At 48.1% G+C, this 22,773-nt stretch overlaps 1 protein-coding gene across 1 annotated transcript in view; it reads left to right on the plus strand.

Moving 5' to 3' along the window:
• Positions 1–22,773, plus strand: part of agbl4 (AGBL carboxypeptidase 4) — a 460,603-nt gene that overhangs the window by 172,606 nt on the left and 265,224 nt on the right. Inside the window, exon 4 of the mRNA XM_028812463.2 lies at positions 18,044–18,138. Coding sequence (XP_028668296.1) covers positions 18,044–18,138 — 95 coding nt within the window. The remainder of the gene's footprint in view (positions 1–18,043; positions 18,139–22,773) is intronic.

Genomic DNA, 22,773 nt, shown 5'->3' on the forward strand with positions numbered 1-22,773 from the left:
TGGTGACGGTGACGGTAGTGCGCCCGAGTGCTGTCTGTTACTAAAGTTCAGGCGTGAACACTCCATGACATGAGTACAGGGGGGTTACTGGTGATGGGAGGCTGTGAGCGTGCAGACCACTGACACCTGAGCCGCTGCTCGATTAGAGCTTTATTGATATATATGGCACCGTTCATGTCTGTCTGTCTATGTATTATATAGCGCCTTTCATATCTGCCTGTCTAGTCCGGCTGGCTTCAGGTGTTGCCCCAGTTTTCTTTCTTCCCGCGTCCTAAAGAAGTCCACTTCGTGCGGACTGGCGTGTGTGTGTGGGCCCATGGTGGGCTGGCTGCCATCCCATCCACAGTTACCTGCTACCGGCTGTGATGGACTTCTTCATTCTGTCTGGTTTCTTCACCTCTGAGCTTTGCCCATTCATCACAGATTCCTTTAACGTGTTCACAGTGACACTTTTTCCACCCACCGGTCCCCACTGAGGTGACTTCTTCATTGTGCGGTGTCTTTCTTTCACCGGATCTGCAGTGCTTACCTGTCCCAGCGTGCCTTGCCTAATCATCATGGCCCCCATTCCTAATGATAACCTTAATGTTCTTCATCATCCTGCCGTCTTCACCTTCTCCAAGGTGGCCTCTTCGTTGTGACGGTCCTCTCACCTCGGCGAGTGACCGTGTTTTCCTTCTCGTCCTTCTGTGGTTCTTGCTTTATTGATCATGGCCCCCCTTACTACACTAACGCTGCCTTTCTCTTTCTACAGTTGTCACCCACACCAAGGTGACTTTTTCATTATGACCGTAGTCCCCTTTCCCAGCATTCCCCCCGATGCTCAGCTTTGGCCTTGCTAGTTAGCTGCACTGGTGGGCTTTGCTTCCTTGTCTTGGTCCCCGGTTGCTTCTTCATTGTGAAGGACATTTTCTCCCACCCAGTCACTGACTGTGGTCTCGTCCTTTTAAGGTTGCTTCACCCCAACCCCCCAGAATCCAGCTGTTTCATCACATTACCCTTTTACTAAGATAAGGATGTGGACGTTCACCTCCAGCTTATACGTAGTCTTCATCTTCCTCATTGTGAAGGTTATCTTGATCCCACCTCTGACGGTGGTCCCCTCCGCCAACTCTTGCTGTATGTTCACCTAACGTCACTTCATGAACTCCAAGGTCACCGACTCACAATGGCTTCTGACAACTTTGATCTTTACATTTAGAAGAGACGTCTCCATTGTGGCTCTTCACCTACGCCACGGTGACATCCTCCCGAGTAAGACCCAACCGGTGCCCACCGTTGTCTCCTTTTCATGCAGGTTCATCACTGGGGGTCTTGCTTATTTTACTAAGTTAACAGAGTACGTCGTACTTTCCCCTCCTTCACCTTCTTCATCGTCGCCTCCCACCCGGTGACCGCAGTTCTCCTTTCATCGCAGTCTCCTCAATGGTCTCCAGTGGTTAACGGCGTCCATCTCTTCTCGGCGTGTGATGGTGGGCCACCTTCCCCGAATCGAGCCGAGTCACGCTGGCCTCGCCCCCCCCTTGACCTTGTGCCCACTTGCCCGCCTTCCCCGTGATCGAGCTCCTCTTGTCTTCCTCACTCTTCTCCTCTCGAGTGTCTGCTCGCCCGTCTTCAGATTATACTAATTACGTTTATATTGACCGTCTCTTTAAAATCAAGCTTTCTTTTTCTCAAGTAGTTCAATCAATATTTGTCAGTGAGTGAACCCTCTGCAACCGGACACGTTTATGGCCGTCCTTTGTCATTGTGTCACATCAGTCCTACGTGTGGAGCGAATGGCGCACTGAAAGGCCTCATTGATCGTCTCCACCTCATAAACCTTTTCCTCTCGTCTTTTGTTCTGCTCTGCCATTCGGGGTCAGCGTCGCTCCCCCCACCTTGGCACCTGACGTCCATCATCGACTTGTGCCCCGTCTCCAATGCCCAAACCAACTCAGAGCAACCAGGTGACATTGGCTCACATTCAGAAGTTTGGGTGGTCGTACCCGTTGATGGGCACTGTGGGTGAATATTGGCACTAGAGCCTCGTGTGTCCTTGTAATTCATAATTATACACCCACCAAAGTGACATTAATGGCTTTTGCACGTCCCCACATGCCACCCATCAGCAGGAAGAGCTTTACATATTTATGACCAGGAGTCAATTACTTGCTGGCCAAACGTTTCCTGCATGTGGCGCTGGACGCCCCCCCCCGCCGAGGTGGCGAGATTTCACATCTCCCCTTACATCTGAAGTCGCCAAGCAGGCGCCGTCCTCCGCATAAATCTTTTTGTCATAAATTTGCTGCGTTTGCCCTCACATCTGCTCGGGGTGTGATGGTATATGCCCCTCTAGTAGGTGCTTTGGGACCCTCGTGTTTCAGAAGAGCTGGAATGGTGCTGGTCTCTCTAAACTTCCACTGGATCAACCTGCTTCAGTAATAATCCCCTGATCGTGTTGTCATTTGGTTTTTCTCCAGACTTGCTTATCCTAGAAGCACTGGGCACAGGAGGCACCCAAATCTAGAGGGGTGCCAGGCCATCAGTGGGCACATTGCCATTAACTCCCACTTGTAGAGTTTAGATTGTCCAGTTAATGTTCCACATGAAGAAGAGAGGAGCCCACAATGACACAGGAGGACATGCAAACTCCACAGGGTCAGCGATCAGGGTGTGGGGTGCCAAGTCATATGAGCCCACGCTGTTCATGATTAATACCACGTCCACCCCTGCCTGGTTTAGGGTCAAGATGAGCCTGACCCTCTTCCAACTTCATTTGGCATAAGGTGAGGACCACCTGGGCACACTAGCACACCCACAGTTAATATAAAAAGCTCACCTTTAGAAAGAAAAGCACCTGGGGGAGCTGAAACTGCACAGAGGTGCGCTATCCACGGACCCCCATAGCTGGGAGTCTTATTTCATTCATCTGTCCATTCTCAGACCTGATTGATTAGCCTGACAAAAGGGGCGCCGTGAGCCATCAAGATGGCGTGGGTCTGATGTGTGAGAAGATTCCCACTTGAGGTGCTGAAGCAGCCGCCAATACAAGGTGGGGCGCCACGGGCCTGCTGAGTGCCAGTCTTGTCATTTCTTGGCCCTAACGCGCCGCAGTGTGTTCAAGTGGATTTTCTTCTGGAAGCAAAACAGAAATTTGACAGGTGGGTCTTGGGCTGCTGTGCCCCCAGTGTGCCAGAGGGGGGAGCTGTGCACGTGTGTGTGTGTGTGTGTGTGTGTGTGCGAGACTCCAATCTCTGCCCTTGATCTGCTAATAACCGAGTTTAATAAAGTCTGCCTTGTGTGTAATCAGCCGCTGCGATAAGCAGGTTAGCTCTTTTGGAAGGCGCCGCGTGCCGATGTTTCATTTCCTTGCTGTGCCATCACAGTATGAAAAAATAAAATAAAAGAAACAGAAAAATCAAACTCCAAAAAAAGTGGAAAACTAAAAGGTGCGTTCAGTCCGTTCAAGGGCAGGTGGCCTTTCTTCACATTTGGGTCGCTGGCTTTGTCCTTTTTACTTTCTTTTCATGAGGTGTTGTCACAGATCCGTTTGTCGAGTCACAGAAAGGCTTTGTGGTGGACGCCGAAGCAGAAGGTGGGTGACTTGTCACCTGGCTGGCGAGCCTCTGAACTGCAGATGGAGTTCGTGACAGCGCCCTCTCTCTGCTCGGGGTGGTATTGCATACCTTAACACAGCTGTGAAATGTCCCCTCAGTGCACAAGCCTGACAACACATATTATACATGACCAGATGGGGGGCACTGGCGACACAAAAACACAGCGCAGTCCTCGAAAGGGCTAGGGAGGCCATTTTATTGAGGAAAACAAAATCTACAAGACAGGCTGAAGGGAACGAGTCCACAAACTAGAATATCAGACGGGCTGCCTGGGCGATCCATGAAAGGTAAAAACGGGCATCATCTAAAAAAAAAAAAAAAAGCAGCCAGGCTGAGAAAGAGGCCTGGAGCCAAAGTGGCATCACCCCTGGCTGGTGTGCGCAGTGCCTTTTGGATCATTGATTTGGTTTAATGTTTCTTTCGTTTATAATGTACTAGGGGGGGCTTCACTCGCCAACCCCCCAGCCTGCGCTACACGCCAGCCACTTCTCGTCTCTGCCGCTTGTGTTTGGTGGTTTGGTGAATGTGAAATCCACTATCTTTTAATTCTCGTGGATACGTCTCTTCATTGAAACACGACTTTTCCCTGATGGCAACACAAATTATAAGACGATCTACAAGTCTCCCACTTAAAATTTAAATCCGAACGATACATTCAATCTGTTTTTGCTGTTCCGTTATTTCACCGAGTAATCATTTACATTCGTTTGCGCTAATGAGATCTTTACTATCAGTTTTTTGAGACTTTTGAATTTGCGTACTTCCATTATCTCTAACCTGCTCTGCATGTGTATCGTGCCAACGTTCTGCTTTGTCATCTGCTCTTTGTTTTTAGGCACAAAGTCTCGTCTCGCGGGACACGAAAGTCTCTCTCTGAGAAAGTCGCATCTCGTCTCTCGTCCCAAGATTTTGTTTATTATAATAGACAGACATTTTTCCAAGTGTGTGTGTTGGGAAAGGGGTGTGGCCTAGGTTATCAGCTGTGTGTTTTGTAGGCGGAGTCACCTCCAGGAAGATGGGGCCTCCTGTAGTTCCTGGCGGCTGATTGTGGAGTGGAGTGTTACTTTCACTTTTGCTGTGTGTTTTCTGGATTTTCGAGCCTGTGCTCGGTGTTTTGGATTACGCCCATTAGGTCTTGATTTATTAAATGTTTGAACCTCTGCGCTGTGCTGTTTTATGACCACCATTTTTGGATACTGCCTCAGGACTTGTGGACAGCGGATCGCTTTGCCTGTTCTGGCGGTTCCTTGTGCTCGACGGACCTCCGTTTGGTTTTTATAAATCTGTTCTTATAAAGACTTGTTCTCAGCCCTTTGGGTTTCTAGTCGGGGTTTTTGACAGTGTCTTCAACTGATTTTTGAAGTGTTTTGTACCTGTGCGTTTGGAACTTCCCAGTATCCCGACACAAGTTCAGCTCAAGAAGCAGGCCTAAAAATGAAGCCAAGGCTGTTGAAAGGGATAGGGAACTGAAAAGAAAAGAAAAGAAAAACCTGGGCTGACACTAATAAAACAGAGTAACTTTAATAGACGTGAAGAGCTTAAGTAGCACAGGAAGAATACAGAGGAGATCCTCAAAGGGTTAAATGGGAAGCAGCGAAAGAAAATCAAAAGTCCATGAAGTAGAAAATTTGAAGGATACTCGCCTCAATCGAGGATAGTGATTAAAGAAGTTTTAAAATAAATGAACACGACTGTAAATACAGAGGCACATATAGACAGGCATGAGGTAAGCAGTACCACCCCAGGGTGAGAGGTGGCGCTAACACTCTGGTCTCTTTTATTTCACCCACAGCGGTGAGAAGACCTCCCAATGAGGGCCAATGACTCCACCCCTTCCAGCCCCGGAGGGAGGCGTCCTGAACTGCAGTCTGGGCGGAGCTGCGGAGGAAGACGAGAGCCGCTCGCTTTAGAGAGCGTGTCGCCAAGCCGCCTTCTCTTTGTGTTTATGGTCTTTTGCGTCATCAAGCGCCCGTTGTATTTGTTGTTGGTTTTGTGTTCGGACCCTGCTGACACCCCAACACTTCCTTGATGCCCCCCTAGACCTAATGGATGGTATGGAGAAAGGTTCCATACTCGGCCAGGGTTCTATTATGGAAGGACAGCGTAGACCGCTGGCGTATCCCAGCTGGGGTGGCTCCTGTTCCTTTAATGGGTGCACTGGGAGAGGCTGCCAGCCAAGAACAGTTCATCCCCCAGCCTGATAGGTGGCGGTGCTTCTCGATTTTAACCCCAGTTTGGACACCCGCCGGGTTTCATGGGACTCCCAGTTTGGCACTGGTGGGAGAGGACTTCCCCTCTTCATGGAGTCCCATCCTGACCTAGAAGTGCTTCCTGGGCGCAATGGGGTTGGCATTAAAGACGTCACCTCCCCTCACTCTGGGCATCGGAGTCAAGAGGAGGTGGATGTCATCATTCTTCCAGAGATTCGGTTTGCGCTCCACAGGTAGAAATGCAGGAGTCCGCAGGTGTGTCTTCATTCCGACATCATTCGAGCCCTGAAGGTCCACCGCAGGGCTGAGTGTTTGATCTCGTGACTTGGCCTTTGGTGTGGCAGGCAATGCTGTGACCCGTGTGAGACCTTTAAACCCTGCCCTGGATATTAATGGCACTGGTGGAGGGGCGTGGCAATCAGAAGGGGAGTGGTTTATGCTAAATAGCAGAGTCCGCGTGGGTTGTTTGAATGTGATGAGCCCAGCGCACGTACTTGGCATTGATAAACCTGCTTGACTGAGAGCCTTGTGGTTCGGCTGACTGGTAAAGACGCTATATTTCAGCGTAACAAGATGAAGAGGCTGCTGACTGCGGCGAGCTCACATATCCAGCAGTGCCGGGCGTCCCTGAAGCTTCAGCAAGTGCCATCTCCCGCCTGTGGCCCTGTGTGCTCAGACTTCTGAGCAGCTCATCCGTCAGCCTGATCCTCGGCCCCAAAGCCCCTCGCGGCCATCGTCTCCCCATGCAGTCCCTGCTGAGGTGGTCCTTAACGTAATCACTCATTCAAAACGACAAACGTGAACTGCGACAAAGAAGAAAGTGAAAAATGCAACAAAAGTAAAGAGATGTGTTTAGGGGCTTCTGGGCTGTTTTTCTCCTTACAGTCAGCAAGCATGTCAGTCTCCAGGGAACGGACAGGAAGACAGCAGCAGGTTGATACTCATCCATCATCCCTGACAATTTCACGGCTGCGGAATCGCTTGACAAGGGACCCGAGCGAAAACGCCGGCAAAGATGGAATGCAGCCGCCGCATGACGAGCAAATTGACTTTGGGATGTCAAAGAGAGTGAGAAGGAGATCAGCGTGAAAACGGAGACGTAGAGAGAGAGAGAGAGAGATGAGAAAGGCGCTATATTGTGGGTAGATAGATGGATACAGCAGATTTAATGAGAAATACAGTAGAATTGATAGAAGGGAAAAGAAAGGCGCTATATAATAGATGTGAAAGGCGCTATATGACAGGATGGGCCTGGTGCTGTTCCTGCTCTACACCCACTGCTCACTGGTCTCTGCTCCAGTTTCCAAATAGCCCTGCATTGGATAAGTGAGTTTAGAAGATGGATGGTTAAAGAAAGCCTTCTATAATAATACATTGTGATAGATCTCGACATGAAAGGCACTAAATAAGAGACAGCTAGGTCAATACATAGAGAGGCATGACATGACAGATAGCAAAGGCACTATATAATAGGTAGCACAGTGACAGATGATGGAGGGCCAGGGAGAGAGTGTAGCAACTGGGCTGCCAATGCCAGTCGCTGTGTCAGTATGGAGATGTGCCCGTGGCAGACAGACAGAGGCCTGCAGATGGCATGTGAGGGAGTGGCGCCTAGAGTCACTTGTGGACTGACGCTCAGTCCTGCTAGCTGATGGCCGAGCCACTCGTTCTTCTTTCTTTTTCTCTTTCCTGTTCCTCTTCACGATTGACACACAGTGAAGGGCGCTATATAAAAAAAAAAAAAAAAAAATGAAGTGACCAAGCAGAATCAAAGCAGCAGGACAGGACCTCGGGTCCGTCTGTGATTCAATGTGTGTGTGTGTGTGTGAGTACACGCCTGTATGTACGTGTGTGTATGTATGTGCTGGATACCCCACATCCATCTATCCGTGTAAGTGAATGTGAGTGCACTCGTGTCTGCCCGTACCTTAGTGTACCCGTGTGTGTGTGTGTGTGTGTGTGTGTGTGTGAGCATTGTAGCCATCAAATGGTCAAAGCCTGCCAGAGTGGAACAGGAGCACTGCCATTAGGAGTCAGGCTTGATGGTGACGGGGTGTCCTTCGGGTACAGAGAGCACTTAGTAGCAGCTGCCCGTCCTGCCCGTGCCAATCCACATGTTGATTATTCAGATGCTCTAATGACAGTGACTCTGGTGCTCGGCTCAGCACTGGCACCTCACCTCATGCTCACGGCTAACACCAGCTCACCCCGAGTCTGGTGCCCAGTGCTCAAGTCCAAGGCTGTGAGGATAGGAATGAGGGCGAGAGGACATAAGGGGACATCAGGGAAGTGAGAGCGAGCTCATGACAACGTGTGTGTGTGCCCACCCCCCTCCCACAAACCTGTGCTTTACGTTGCCTGGCACCCCATGAGTGGACCAGGTGGTGACTGCTTTTAAGGAGACAGTTCTCATGGGCACCAGAATCTGCTGTGCCATCACATGGGTGTGCCATAGCCATTGTACAAATCTGGCCAGCTCACTGCCATGGTGGAATTTGAGAGGTGACCTGCCTGGTAAGTGACTGCTCACCTCAGGGGGCCTGGCATCTCCCCGTTTTGGTCATTTCTTGTGTCCCCCTGGGCATACATAGCGGTTACTGTGTAATCACAAAGGATGGCACCACCAGGGTACCCTTCATACCCCCTGACCCTGATTTGGATTGAGAGTCCGTGGCCTTTTCTGGTGTCATGTTGTGTTTTATGCTGGGTGGTCTTAGATTTGCGTTACGTTGTGTCTCGTTTAGTTTCTATTGTACACTGCCCTCTTATGTCAAGTAGAATTTCTTGTGAATGTCCTGTCTGTCACCGGTATGAGAAGACCCCCACATGTGACATACCTTTGATGTCCAGTTATCCTCAGACGGCTGAGGATGGTGAGGGTGAATGTTGTGAACTGGAGAGTTCCTCACTGCAAAGAGTCCACAAAAATATTCAAAATGCCCTCAAGAGGGAGGAAACCATCAAACCCCAGGCTAGTAGTGAAAGCCTTTATAAATAAAAAGATTGATTTATACAAAAAATGCTCCGCAACAAAATAAAGCTTTAAGGAGCACAGGAGGCAAAAAGAAACTCCTGAAAAGGTAAAGATAATCCAGACACGAACAAATCCAAATACATAAGTCCAAGACTGCAGAAAGCACAGAATAATCACACCGTGAGCGCATTCAATGAACCGCAGGGGACTGGGGGCCTTGTGGTGACGGGCAGGTGGCCCCGCCTCTCGAGGAACCGCCCACGAAATGCACAGAGCACAGCAGATGAACAGAAAGGGGGGAACTTGGGCTGAAATCTAACAGGAGAAAGGAGGATAAACTGGGCGCCATCACCCCCGTGAGAAATACCAGACAGGCACAAGTTAGAAGGTCTGTGCCCGCTTTAGTATTTAGGCGCTTATTAGAAAGCTGGCAGAATTTTTAAAAGAGGCCTCAATGAAGTAAAAAATCAACGTCGAAACCAAAGAAAACGATCATTTTAATTAGCTGGCAGTGGAGCTGCCTCAGTCACATGACAGGGTCCTGGGGGTCTCCACATCTGTCCCAGCAGGGGGCACCAGTCCATCACAAGGACCATGAGCCCCCTCATTGTCACCAGGGGACTCTGAAGTAGCCAGTGCACGTCACCTGTGACCCTTAGGCGGATGTCCTCACAGGTGGCGCAGTGGTGGTGCTGCTGCTTTGCAGTAAGGAGACTGTGGAAGATTGTGGGTTTGCTTCCCGGTTCCTCCCTGTGTGGATTGCGCTTTGAGTACGGAGAAAGGCGCTATATAAATGTAATGAATTATTAATAGCTGGAGTAAACACCGCTGTCTGGGTAGGTGTGCCGTGTGCCATGTCTCCACTTTTAAATCACTGAAGGCTGCAGTCGGACCGTCGATGGGCGCCCCCAGGAAGGCCATGAGAGGCGCATTGGCGGACTGAGAAGTTCAGCAGCCCCCCTACAGGGCATCCAAAAGGGGAACCCAAAAGACAGAAAACAGATTTGTAGTTTGAGATGAAAATTAAAAAGCAAAGCAAGTGAGGCGAGGAGCACCTTCAGAAATTCAACCGTCGCCTCCGAGCCTCGTTCACGCGTGAAACATCGGGGCAGAGCCGAACTCAAGTGGCCGAATCACAAATCTGTCGCCCCGCCGCAGCTTTTATAAATGATTTCTCAAAAATCTCATTTAGCAGCTTAATAATCTTTACAAAAGGCCAGCCATGCCTGGGCAGCGTTTTATCCCGGCTCTGAAATGAACGCTGTCAGATGCAAGCGGTGATAGCAAGAATGCCAAAGGGTTTTAATTTTACCTGCGTGATTGATGCGGTACGGGTTTGCTAAAAAGCTTGGCGCGCCCTGCTGTCTTTCTATGGATCCGGAAATCGGAGGCCTTTAGAGTGAGCCCAATGGCACAGCAGGGCAAGGTGGGCAGCGTGCAGCAGGCACAGTGTGCCCCTTGACTGGGAATCCGCTTATGTTCCGAGGCCTCCTTTATGCTGAACGTAAGTGTAACCCCCCCGGGACGCTGGGCACCATACTCCCTAAGTTAGTGTCCACGTCAGAGGAGACCAAAGCTGCACACGCAGTAAGGCGCTATATGGCTGACGTAGACCACCCACCATAGCCTGCAGCAGAGAAAGTGACAGCTGGCAGACACCTCAGTCCTGTCACCTCTTTGAAGGTTCACTCCTCGCGGTTCTTCTCTGGACTTTCTCTGAAGTAGTGGCACTCACCACTGCACTACCACGACACCTCAATAAGACGAAGAAGAAGTCCAATTCAGGGTCCTGCGGTCTGCAGCCACCCCAAGACCCCTACATTGTCAAGTCCACTTAACAGCATGCAGAGGACCATCGCCCGCCAGTCACTTGGAGGGCCCACTTGATGCACACACCAGCCAGCCTAAGGGACAGGAGCACTGGGAGGACCTGTAGGCTCAGTGTGGCGTGTTCATGTGACTGTAATGATGACCAGAACACTATTGTCATCTTACATAAATGCCACAATACCCACTTAATACATAAATTATTTGTATTATTCTCAGTCATTACCAGGAACTAATTACTTGCTTAAATAAATGTAAAAACTACCCTTGTTTAGATCTGTCAATGTTTGTAATATTTGTCATTTGCTCTATGAAATGCTTTCTGATTATGGGGACATAATTACGGTTTGACACCCCTGTTTATTTTGCTAAATTACCATTTAGTCGCCGCGTTGTTCGTCCCCTCTAATTATACCCCATAGTTGAAGTTCTGCTCCGCCTTCCTTTGTTTTCCATTTGTTTTGTTTTTTTCTTATTAACATTTTTTTTTCTTTCCGTTTAGTATATTTGATCAATTCTAGCAGTTTAGTCAGGGACTGCCGGTGGTGGTCTTGTTTTCTTAGTTGCAGATGAGCATTCAGACATTAGAAATTGACTTCTTGCATTTTTTTTTATCATTTGGCTTTATAATTACATGAATGTTTCTCTCGTGTATTTGATTTTATTTTTGTGTTTATTTTGTACTGCGCTGTGTGCCATCAGTTGAGTCCCGGGTTCATCTTCCATGTCTTATAAAGCAGTGAGCGCTCATGTTGTCTTCTCGTTTTTAAGGGTTATTCAATAACCTGATGCCCATCTTGGTCCCCCTTCATTGTCTGTCATAGCCCCTTCATCCCACCTTTCGTCTCACCACACTCAGTAATCATTGTGTCCATCCTGCCCACCCCGACTTACTCCATGAAGGGCATGGCCTCAATGGCATTTCAGACCACCCCCTCCCTTTATGTAGTGTTTGAGTGGGTGGAGCCCCCGTGGCATTTCAGCCAGAGGACCACCCCTTCCGTTTATATGGAGTTTCAGTGGGCGGGGTTACAATGACATCTCCCTTTATATAGAGTTTCAGTAGGTGGGGCCACCATGACATTTCATCCAGAGGACCGCCCCTTCCCCTTATGTAGAGTTTAATTGGGTGGGCCACCGTGACATTACAGCCAGAGGACCACCGCTTCCGTTTATATGAGGTTTCAATGGGCGGGGTCACCATGACATTTCATCCAGAGGACCGCCCCCTCCCTGGCAGGGAGTCAGGCTCTGTAGATCGGCTTTTTGGATTTTCTGTCTTTCCGCTTATTCCTGCCCCCTCTGTAACTTGTAATTCATTTTCAAAGAGCTTTCTTTGATTCCTGTTCTGAAGCAGAGGTTTTTATGGTTTGCCCTCCTCCTGTTTCTTAAGGGGGAGTCCTGGGCTTTGTCCCCTTTTTATGTCTTCGTTTCTTGGTTAGGCCTCGGCATAGCCTGGGGCTCTGATTTAGCAGGCAGGGCCTCGTCTTGGCATTTCAGAGGCTCCACATGATGCCAGGCTCACTGAAGTGCCAGTTTTTGCCCCTTTCCAGCCCAGTTCCTCTCTTTCCTCACAGAGCTTGATGAGATATTTGAGGTGGTGGTCTTTGTGGGCTCACCAGAGGGGGGCTACACTTTGCCATGTTTGTTCCTTTTTTCCTCTTGCACATTGGCACCTTGGCGCCATGGTGTCTGTCCTCTCAGCTCTCGAGGGCCGACGTGAGTGCAGGTAGGCATGAAGACGCCACTTCTGGAGCGACTTTCCGCAGTCCTCGGGTATTTAAATAAAGAAGAAAAACTGTTTGTTTACCGCACTGATTGGGAGATTTTAATTAAGTAGCCAAGATGGAAAGCTTTTATTTGTTTATTTGTTTGTTTGCGGTTTCCACTTCTTTGCAGCTCTAATTAGTTGGAACAATACACTCCAGCTGCCGGCTCAGTGTGGAAACTAACAAAAGCGCATGAGAACGGCCTTGTGGAGGTCCACTTGGATTGGGAAGGGGGGGGTGGTGGTCTTGGATTTGGGGTCAGATGTGCCCTAACACTACCCACAATTCCAAAGGCCCGAAATTGTAGACAAAATTGAGAGGGGCAACCTACCATCTAGGACGAGCTTCGTATGCTGCTGTGAGGTCAGCAGGGGGCGCTTGCCCTGAGTGTGGATCCCAGAAGGCCTGGTCTCTGCCTTGATGTTCTTGTTGGAGAGCAGAGGCTTTTTCCTGGCACACGTCACATGCAGGTCACACTTGTGCCACTCTTTTTGATTGTAGATGCACACACTTTGATGCCAACTTTACCTGCAGATTCCACAATGACATTTGGGGCTTCTTGGGGACTTTGTTTAGTAACCAATGGTCAGCTCTTGGGCTGGACAGGCTGCATTGGCCATCTTGGTGTGATTAGCAGTCACTTGACCGCTGCGCCGCTTGTTGTTGATTCTCTTTAATCTCCCTTGACTTGTATTCCTCACATCAGTGGCGCTATATAACCTAATATCCTATTAGTCGTCTTAGTGGCACCGGCTCACTCCAGGTAGGCAACGCCATTTGCTTTAACCCTTAAACTGTCGGAACCAGCTATAATTGATTCCCAGTGCAATATACCAGCACGCCGGAGCTGACCAGTCCGTGCTGTACATTCATTGAGCAGCCTGCTCAGGACCACTGGCGCCCCCTGCAGCAGGGATTGAGCTGCTGCACTAGACTGGCCTGCCAGCGTCCGTGTTGGCCTCTGTGTGCCTGCGTGCAGCCCGTTCAAGCACAGTTGGCTCGCTGATTGACTGAATTTCTTCAGTGGCGTCAGTCGCACCTTGTACGTATCATAATAGATTGTTGCAGTAGTTTTTATAGTTTGTTGGCCGTGTGTAAAATGATCAGGGTTGCAGTAATTGTGTAATTGCTCTTTGCATGTGTTCCGTTAAAATTTCACTTTTTCTTGGTGAATTGTGACGTTTCCTTAAAAAGTGGAGCAAAAAAGTATTTGGCTTCTGGGGGTGCATTAACCTCCTACGTATGTGGCAGTTTAAGGGTTAAAGCTTCTTCTCCTTCAGCCTTTCCTCAGTTGCTCTCGGTGGTCCTGAATGGCCCAGTGGTTTTCCTGTGGATCTTCTTCAGGCGATGAGGCCTGGCTAGTGCGCTTACCAGCTCAGGTGTCACCCCCCTTGACGTGTGCCCGTGTTGGAGGCGCTATACTGTATATATAACTTTCAGTAGCCTTCTGCACTGTTTGCGTCCACTTCAGCCCTTGCGCCTGTTAATCTCCACTTCTTTGGTTCATCACCTTCACTCTTTTCCTCTCCATTGTCCTGAACCAGCCTTACTGTTCTTCTCCGGACCCTCTGTAGCACTGCTGTGTCTTTTTTGTGATGTAGAGACCCCCTCTGTGGACAGTAATCCCGACGAGGCCTGACTAGTGTGTTGTATAGCCTCATTAGATCGTCCTTTGACTTGTACTCTACACACAGGGGGTGCTATACCTTGTAGCCTACGTCAGCCCAGTTCAGTCCTGTTAATTACCAGCAGCTTAAACTGGAAATGTCCGGCTCCTCCAGTTCTCTTCTCGCTGATCACGGTGGTCTGCTTTGAGCCTTTTGCTGGTCTCTTTGCGTAGTCCTGCATCAGCCTAGTTGTTCTTCTCTGGTGCTGCTCTTTTTTGTAATATGGAGGCCTCCCTAGTGTGTGTCCCTGAACTTGTACTCCTCTCATCAGTCGTGTCCCATTGTCATCCTCCTTTGTTTTAAAAGCTCGTCTCTGTCAGGCTTTTCTTGGTTGCTCTCCATGGTCCTGCTGAAGCCGCTGTACTGCTCTCCTCTGGCACTGTTTTGGTTTTTCTTGTAATATGGAGACCCCCACAGCACAGGGTCCTCCAGACGAAGCCTCACTAACTTCAGCATAACTTGCCCACTACACTTCAGGGCGCTATATACCGTCACACCCCATTTGGCTTCACTCTAGACCTCCTCATCTCCGTTTGGTTCCTTGCTGATTGCCCTCCATTGTCCTCAGTCTGCCCAGCAGCTCTCCTCTTGATTTTCCGCGGTACTTAAGTAATGCTGAGACTGGCCCATCCAAACAAATGAAAGGAGGAAATAACGACGTTGACTACAGATGACAGGAAATGTCCGTGTCTTGTCCTTATGGTGGTGACACGAGTGAGGAAGGAAGAAGGGCTCAAGACGCAGAGCCCAGTAGCTGCTGTGGAGTCCATTTGACCAACAGGGTATTATTAAGCAGTGCCCTGACAGTAAGGGGGCCTGCCGGGGTGCAAGCCCAGTATTTCATGTGTTTGTTTCTTAGGAAAAGCCTGAAACTTTATGCAGATGCGTCATGCCAACCAAAGCCGTCACAAGTCTGAAATATGCAAACTTTTAGCTCTTCTGCCCACCCCTGGTCTCCGCTGTTCGTGTTTCCCCCTTGGCTTGTGGAGCTCATTTGGGCTGGCTGTTGTGCTTTGCCGTCGCCCTGCTTCAGTTCCCCATCATTGTTATGGCGGTCAGGAGGCACAACAGGCTGGCGACGTCTGCTCTTGGTGCCCACAGCCGTCCAAGGTCCTTCTGGAGGAGTCACAGTTCCTTAGGCTGTGGTGTATCAGTTGATGGTTTTAGTGTGCCAGTCTTGCTGTGGCTTTTCTAAAAAGGACCCTCTCAGAAAATCTCCAGAGTCGATCATACAAACCATCTAGTCGTCATCATGGGGGCTCTCCGTTATTGTCATGATGTTCTGTGGAGAACATAAAGTCAGCTGCAGCTGTGTGTGTTTGTGTGTGTGTCAAGGGAGGCCATCTTAATCACCATGGAGAAGAGGGGGCCAAGGGGCACAGGGAGAGATGAATAACTTGAGAGACGCTCAGCTGCCCACTCTGACCCCAAGGAATACACAACTCAAGAATGCGGCTGAGGATGCAGCGTGACGTCCAACCGAAAGGCGCTAGATGACCTCCACTTGTGTGATCTCCTCCGAGAGGAGCCGCAGGGCGCCACACAGGCCTGCGCCTCTCGCTCTGAGCTTTGTGTTCATCTAAATGACTATGAAGTGTTAATGCGTACTTAACGAGCGGATTAAACGAGCAAAATCCGAGCGGCGGAATAAAACAATCCTGCTTTGTAAACAGCCGAGGGAGCGGGAGGGAGGCAGAAGAATGGAAATGCGTTCTGCCTGAGGAAAAGCGAAAACTAAGTTGGCAACAGATGTCCAGGGCAGTAAAGAGTAATTGAAATGCCAGCAGCGATGGCCTTATCTCCTGACTACAGGAGCCTGCTGCCAGTCTTAACATCAGTTAATGTCATTTTACCTGGGCCTAAATCAGCCTGCCACAATCCCCGCTCTCACATTGAAAAGGATTAATAGGATTTGGGCTTCATACAGTTTAGCCCATCATACAGTCTTATTAGATCATTTAATATGAGCAGCAAATGGGAATTGTTTGCTCGATATTTGACTTCTTCTTATTGAGATGGGCACAGCCAGTCAGTCCGTCTGTGTGAGTGAGTGTGTGTGAGATCTGCTACAAAACTAAACACAATCACACACATGTACGCAACACACGGGCACCGCACTGGTAGAAAAACCTGTAGCATTAGACACGCTTTATGGGCAGATATAATAATGGATATGATAGGCACTATAAAAGAGAGAAAGAAAGGTACCATATTATTAATGTGGAATTGATTTGATATTTACAAACTATCTATTATATAGCACCTTACTATCTACTGTTATATAGAGCATAGCTATCTAATCCTGCCAACTATGCTATCTATCTATCTATCTATCTATCTATCTATCTATCTATCTATCTATCTATCTATCTATCTATCTATCTATCAATTATATAGTATCTATCTATCTCTATTAATTATATAGCATCTATCTATCTATCTATCTATCTATCTATCTATCTATCTATCTATCTATCTATCTATCTATCTATCATATAGCATCTATCAATTATATAGTATCTATCTATCTCTATTAATTGTATAGCATCTATCTATCTAACAATTATATAGCATCTATCAATTATAGTATCTATCTATCTCTCTATTAATTATATAGCATCTATCTATCTGTCATATAGCATCTATCTATCTATCAATTATATAGTATCTATTATATATTTATCTATCTATTTATTATATAGCATTTATCTATCTATTTATTATATAGCATCTATCTGTCTATTTATTATATAGCATCTATCTCTCTATTATATAGCATCTATCTATCTCTATCTATCAATTATATAGTATCTATCTTTTTATTATATAGTATCTATCTCTCTCAATTATATAGCATCTATCTATCAATTATATAGTATCTATCTATCAATTATATAGTATCTATTAATTATATAGTATATCTCTCTATTAATTATATAGCATCTATCTATCTATCAATTATATAGTATCTATCTGTTAATTATATAGTATCTATCTCTATTAATTATATAGCATCTATCTAATTATATAGCATCTATCTCTCTATTAATTATATAGTATCTATCTCTCTATCTATCAATTATATAGCATCTATCAATTATATAGCATCTATCAATTATATAGTATCTCTCTATTATATAGCATCTATCTCTCTATTAATTATATAGCATCTATCTATCTCTCTATTAATTATATAGTATCTATCTATCAATTATATAGCATCTATCTGTCTATTATATAGCAGTTGTTTGTGGCGACATAGTTGTCTTTTACTTTCTGCGCCTTTCATTTCCAATGTGTGTTGAGTTCCATTCGTTTTGCCTCTGTCTTGCCTACTACACTATCTGAGCAGAATGGCGTTTGGAAAGTGTCATGATGACCAGATGATGTCCGACTGTGCTCCACCCACCGTTTCAGATTAAATGTGTTGTCATCTTTCTAGTGTATTTTGGGCACACTTTTTGTTTCCTGTTACAATTTCGGACGGGGACATTTGGAGTCTTGTAGGAAAGCCACTGAACGTTTCTGTAGTTTGTTTCTTGATTTGCTTCAGTGCAGTGTTGGTTTCTTTAATGGGTGCTGCCATTTTTTTTTTAAGTGTGTGGTTAGTGTAGTCACCGTCCATGTTTTATGTTGCACTTTTCTCACTCCTCAGTGTGCTTCACGTAAAGAGTGAGGATCCACTTCAGCCACCACCAATGTGCAGCATCCACCTGGGGGTTGTGACGGCAGCCATTTCTGTGCTCATCACACATGAGCTGGTGAAGGGGTGACAAAGGGAGTTAGCCAATTAGGAGCTGGGGAGGATTAGGGGGCCAGGATAACCGGACCATGGTGGACAATCGGCCTACACTCTACTCTTTACAACAGATGTGGACTGGTGTGTGTGTGTGTGTCCGTCTCTCCTGGTCTCTGTTCTTGGTGGCAGTGCAGTCATCAAGTGGAATCGCATGACCCTGCAGTGTTGGCTCATTTCTGTCCCTTGCTTCCTTTTCAGAGGGTGATCTTCAACATCGTGAACTTCAGTAAGACCAAGAGTCTCTACAGGGATGGGATGTCCCCAGTGGTGAAATCGACAAGTCGGCCAAAATGGTAAGAAACCCTGACCCGCTGTGAGGGCGAGCTGGCAGTGATCTGGGAGTTTGTAAGGCTGGCACTCTTGAGTGTGAAACTGTGGCGCCTGGGTGGCCCTGTAGGGACAAAAACCAATGTGACACTCGGGCTGTCAGATGGCAGTGAGATGTTGATGTCCCTTCATTGGCTTCTAAGTTCTATCAATGCACGACTTTATCTGAGCCTTGGCTGACCCCACAGCCCACCCCCGTTATGATGGATGGCTTCTTGGCGCTTTGTTGGCTCAGATTTATTTTGGGGGCTTTGTTGCTGCAGACTGTGAACCTCTAGTTAGTTTGAAACGCATCTTAATTGTAACGTTTGAGGATCAGTTGTTAGGGTAGCTCCAGTATTTCTAGGGGTCTGCCCTTTGACTGATGACACTACGGGATTAAGTCGCTTGGAAACGTCCTGTGACTTGGCTGAAAGAGAAGGCCCTTCTTAGTATCTGGAGTTTCGACTTGTGTTGTCCATTTTGGTTCCTTCCCAGTTTTTGTCTGTTTTTTTTGTCAACGTCTCCCCTCCCTGTGACTGAAGGAATTCTGTCGCTACTGTAGTATACGTAACATAACACACATCTGTTGTGAAGTGAACAGCCTCGAGACACACAAAAAGGTTTGGGGCAGCCACCCAGATATTGTCCCTGGCTGTAAATGGGTTTCAAAATGGCACTTATGTGCATGGAACTAAGTCCTGAAATGAACTGAACTGCTGCTAAGCAGAAAAGATGGTGGTCCAGTGAAAAGATGGTCCAGACGGGAAGTGACATCATCTTGGTGCTGGAACTGGAAGTGGTGTCATCAATGTGGGGTCAGACCGGATTTCCTGAGTTTGGTCTGCAGAGATAACAGAATTAGGTGTAGTGTACCCTGCCACCCGCTGGCCTGGCGTGGAATTACCTTGACTTGGTCGCTTCAGCTTCCTCCTAGTCACGCGTGTGTGCATGTGAGTGTGCCACAGTCTATAAACAGACATTAAACCAAGCGCTTAAAAGTCCAGGTTAGCCCACACCACCCAAATCCAAGGTGTTCATAGGAAATGTCGACATTTACTACATGAGGTAGGAGCCGCCTCAGAGGTTTGTCTGCTTCAAGTCAAAATTTTCCCAGGTTGTAACAGAAACTTGTCATTTGTCACCCTCTGATGGGGGTCCATACAGGGCTAGTAAGGTCAAAACTCGCCTCATATTCCTAATCACTGACCTTGAAATGATACCCCACATGCCTGGTTCTGAAGTTTGCTCTTGGAGGGCTCGGACCACCGCTAAAGAATCAAATGTCATATTGGTGATCCACAACCTCGGAATGGCATCAGACGACACTCCGCATGCCAATATTGCTGATCCCCATTTTTTTCAAGGTTTTGTGAAAAGGAGTAACTTTGACCCCTCCTTTCCATCCCGTTTAGGGGGTGAACCCCAGGGGTCGATTGATGAGTCCTTCTGATCACTACTGCTGCAGACCCCCCCACTGGTTTACTCTTTATTGCTGCATTCAAATAACGGGCAGAATTCACAATTTCCAACCTCCAACTCGGAAGTGCACTCCGGACTCGGAATTCCTGCTCACAAGCCGGGGCCTGGTCTCTCAAATCCGAGTCTGTACGATTTCAGACAGCGACATCAATCCAAAATGGTGGCACCCACTGTGAACGGTCACACGTACTTTAAATCAATCACCTTAATCCACAGTACCGAATATCGTGAAGGTAAACCTTAACATTAACGGACTAACTGATGTGTGTGTGTGTGCGTGTGACAGTCCGGCGCTTGAGTGGGCGGGGCTAGATGTTGAAGTGCGTAAAACTGGGCGGGGCTCGATGGATGTTTGAGTGTCAGCAGGCTGGCATTGCCGCATGTGTGAGTGACAGGCTGCTGGGTGGAGCTAGGGGTTTGAGTGGCAGGTGGCTGGCTGGGTGGGGTCAGATGCCTGAGTAGCAGCTAGATTGGCTTCTGGGGTCATACTGTATTGTCACGGGTACTTCATACTGCACTTGCTTGTGCTAATCAGCACGGGACGCCTCTCCGTCATTAGACAGCAGAACTGCCTGACCTCTGAACTTCTGTCTTTCTTATCAGAAAAGGCGACGCTACCACAAAGTTAGGATTTTAATTAGAGGGGACATGCACCACACTGCCCGTCACTCCCAATCAAATCGAGAAAATCAAAGCAGCAGGTGCCAAGCTGGCACAATGTGTCTTTATAAGCCACAAACGTGCTTCCTGATGCCTGTAGGCACAGAGCTGCTCTGATCTCAGGGTCCAGGATGGCATCTCTCGGGGTCCCTGGCGTGCGTATTAAGGTTTGACCAGAAGGTCTGTGGTCAACATCACCCAGGCTGGCTGCCAGGGAGCAACCTGGGCTCCAATGTGGAATAGGAGTCGAGTGTGTGACAAGCCAACAAAGTGTTGGGATTCAGGGGACCCCCCCACCAAACAGGCCTGAGTACTCCAGGTAGGCTTTAACGCTCTACAGCCATTTTTCAATCTGGCATAAAATGTTAAACAGGATGAAGAGTAGGGGATCCACCCCATAGACGGTGTACGTGGCATGCAAAATAATAAATATAAACTCCACCGAACTGTCTGGGTCAGCGTCCAAATAGGGAGAGGACAGAAAGAGGCGGGTCTGTGAGGGTTCAAGCTGGAAGTGAGGTCAGAAGGGGGTGTGGCTGGGAAGGGAGAAGATGGGTTAGTGCACTTCATCACTCCCTGCCCTCAGCCTGCCCCCCAGACACACGTGTGTGACACACTTGTTTGGTTTACGTTTCTGCTGCCACTCTGAGCTTGCTTAGCACGACCGCCACCGTGACCAAAAGTGACGTCCTCTTCTGCAGGCTTTATAAGATGGTGTCCAAGATTTGGGATTTGAAAGCAAACACTTTTCCTGATGGATTCTGTTGGGCTTCAGGTTTTCTTTGACTTGATTTTTCGTGTTGTGCTTCGATGTTTTTGGTCCCATCTGCTTTCCCACTTCTTGTACATTTTAAGGCTTCCACTTTTTCCTGCTCCACCTTCTGGCACGTTTACTGTTCTCTTTAGTGGCAGAACAGCCATTTGTCGTTCTCCAGTTTCCACACTCTCCGTCTAACAGCCCATAATGTTCATGTCTCTTGGGCAGATGGCGTCCACCTTATTGTCACAATCAACCTGCACACAAAACTCAAGAAAATAAATAAGCACTAGGACTAAAGGGTGAGCAAAATCAGCCTGGGCCTAAACTCAAGAAGCAGGCTTCAAGGCCTCACAGGCCAGAATGAAGCCAACACTGAAACCAGGGAGAAGGGACCCTTAAAAGGCCACAGTAAAAGACTTTGTTCCAAAATATTCTCAAACATAAGAAGAAAAGAGAAGAATCAAGAAGGCTACCGAAAAAACGGAACGCAAGCAAAACCAAATCTGGAATCCAAAGCCAGAAAGACCTAAAATACAACGTCACTGCGAATGCTAACAAAGTGGTCAGAATTCAAAAAACAAGGCAGAGGCGTACGGCGGGAGGGCATGGAGACGTCAGAGCGACAGCCCCGTAGGCTCAACGTGCAAATGACAAGGACAAGGTAAGGCAGGGGACAATTAGAAAATCAATTCATACAAGAAGGAGTGCAAGACAAATCTGCAAAATGGACAGATAGAAAGAGGAGAAGGCAGAGCCTGGCCAAGCCATGACACGTTTAAAGACCAAGGACCACCAGAACACTGGGCAGAAAAGGTGGCGCTCATTCAGATATGGCTGTGGCCCCCGCTAGCACTCACAGGATGGCACATTCTGGAATACATGAAGGCTGCCGTCCATTATGAGGATGGCAAATGTCAGCAAGCAGTCTGCTATGTATATGGCGCCTTTCATGCCAGCAGTCACAGAACACACTGCAATGGCTAAAGCCAAAGGGGCCAGTGAAATTTCCTGTGGTACCCTTTGCCAGCTTTGCATTCTGGGAAGGCCTTCCTCATGGAAAGCTGCTGAGACCCGTCGGATGTTTCTTTGAAGGCGTTTGAGGAGCAGCCCAACTTAGGAGGATCGGCCATGAAAGTATACAAAGCTCCCCCACACGCCCCTGAAATGCCAAAGAGGCAGATCCAAAGTCGGAATTAAAAACACAAGGATAAAAAAAAGAAGAAAAGGCAGAGGATTGCAGCTCACGGGTTGCCACTTTGATGCCTGCGCCCTCCTAGCAAGCAGCCAGCCGGGAAATGAAACGGTAACATTTGGAGGATGTGAGGAGATGTCTGCCGGCAAATGTCAGCGGCCACCATCAAACACTCACACGCCGGGTGTGGCTAATCGGACACGAGCGGCACCGCCACGCACAAAGGTGCCAGGGCCCGTTTGGAAAGGCCATCCGTGTTTACCAGGTTGATGCTCTCTGGGCAGGAGTGGGCGCCGCCGAGTCTTCTTTCCTGATGTTTGCATCAAAACCCCTGAGACCTCTCAAGACTCAGGTGCCCCACAGTACAATATCAGGGGGCACTTTGAGCTTGGGCTTGCCGCAGCCCATGATGGCAATCGGTTTCTGGTCCTTCTGCCACCAAAGTCCACTGCAGAGTCGGTCAGGCAACTCCCTACACTTGAGTGAGTGGTGCCTATGGAAGAGGCTGGTGTTAAAATCGAGACCAAA

Source organism: Erpetoichthys calabaricus, chromosome 10 (genome assembly GCF_900747795.2).
Source record: "Erpetoichthys calabaricus chromosome 10, fErpCal1.3, whole genome shotgun sequence".
In the NCBI taxonomy this organism is placed as follows: Eukaryota; Metazoa; Chordata; class Cladistia; order Polypteriformes; family Polypteridae; genus Erpetoichthys; species Erpetoichthys calabaricus.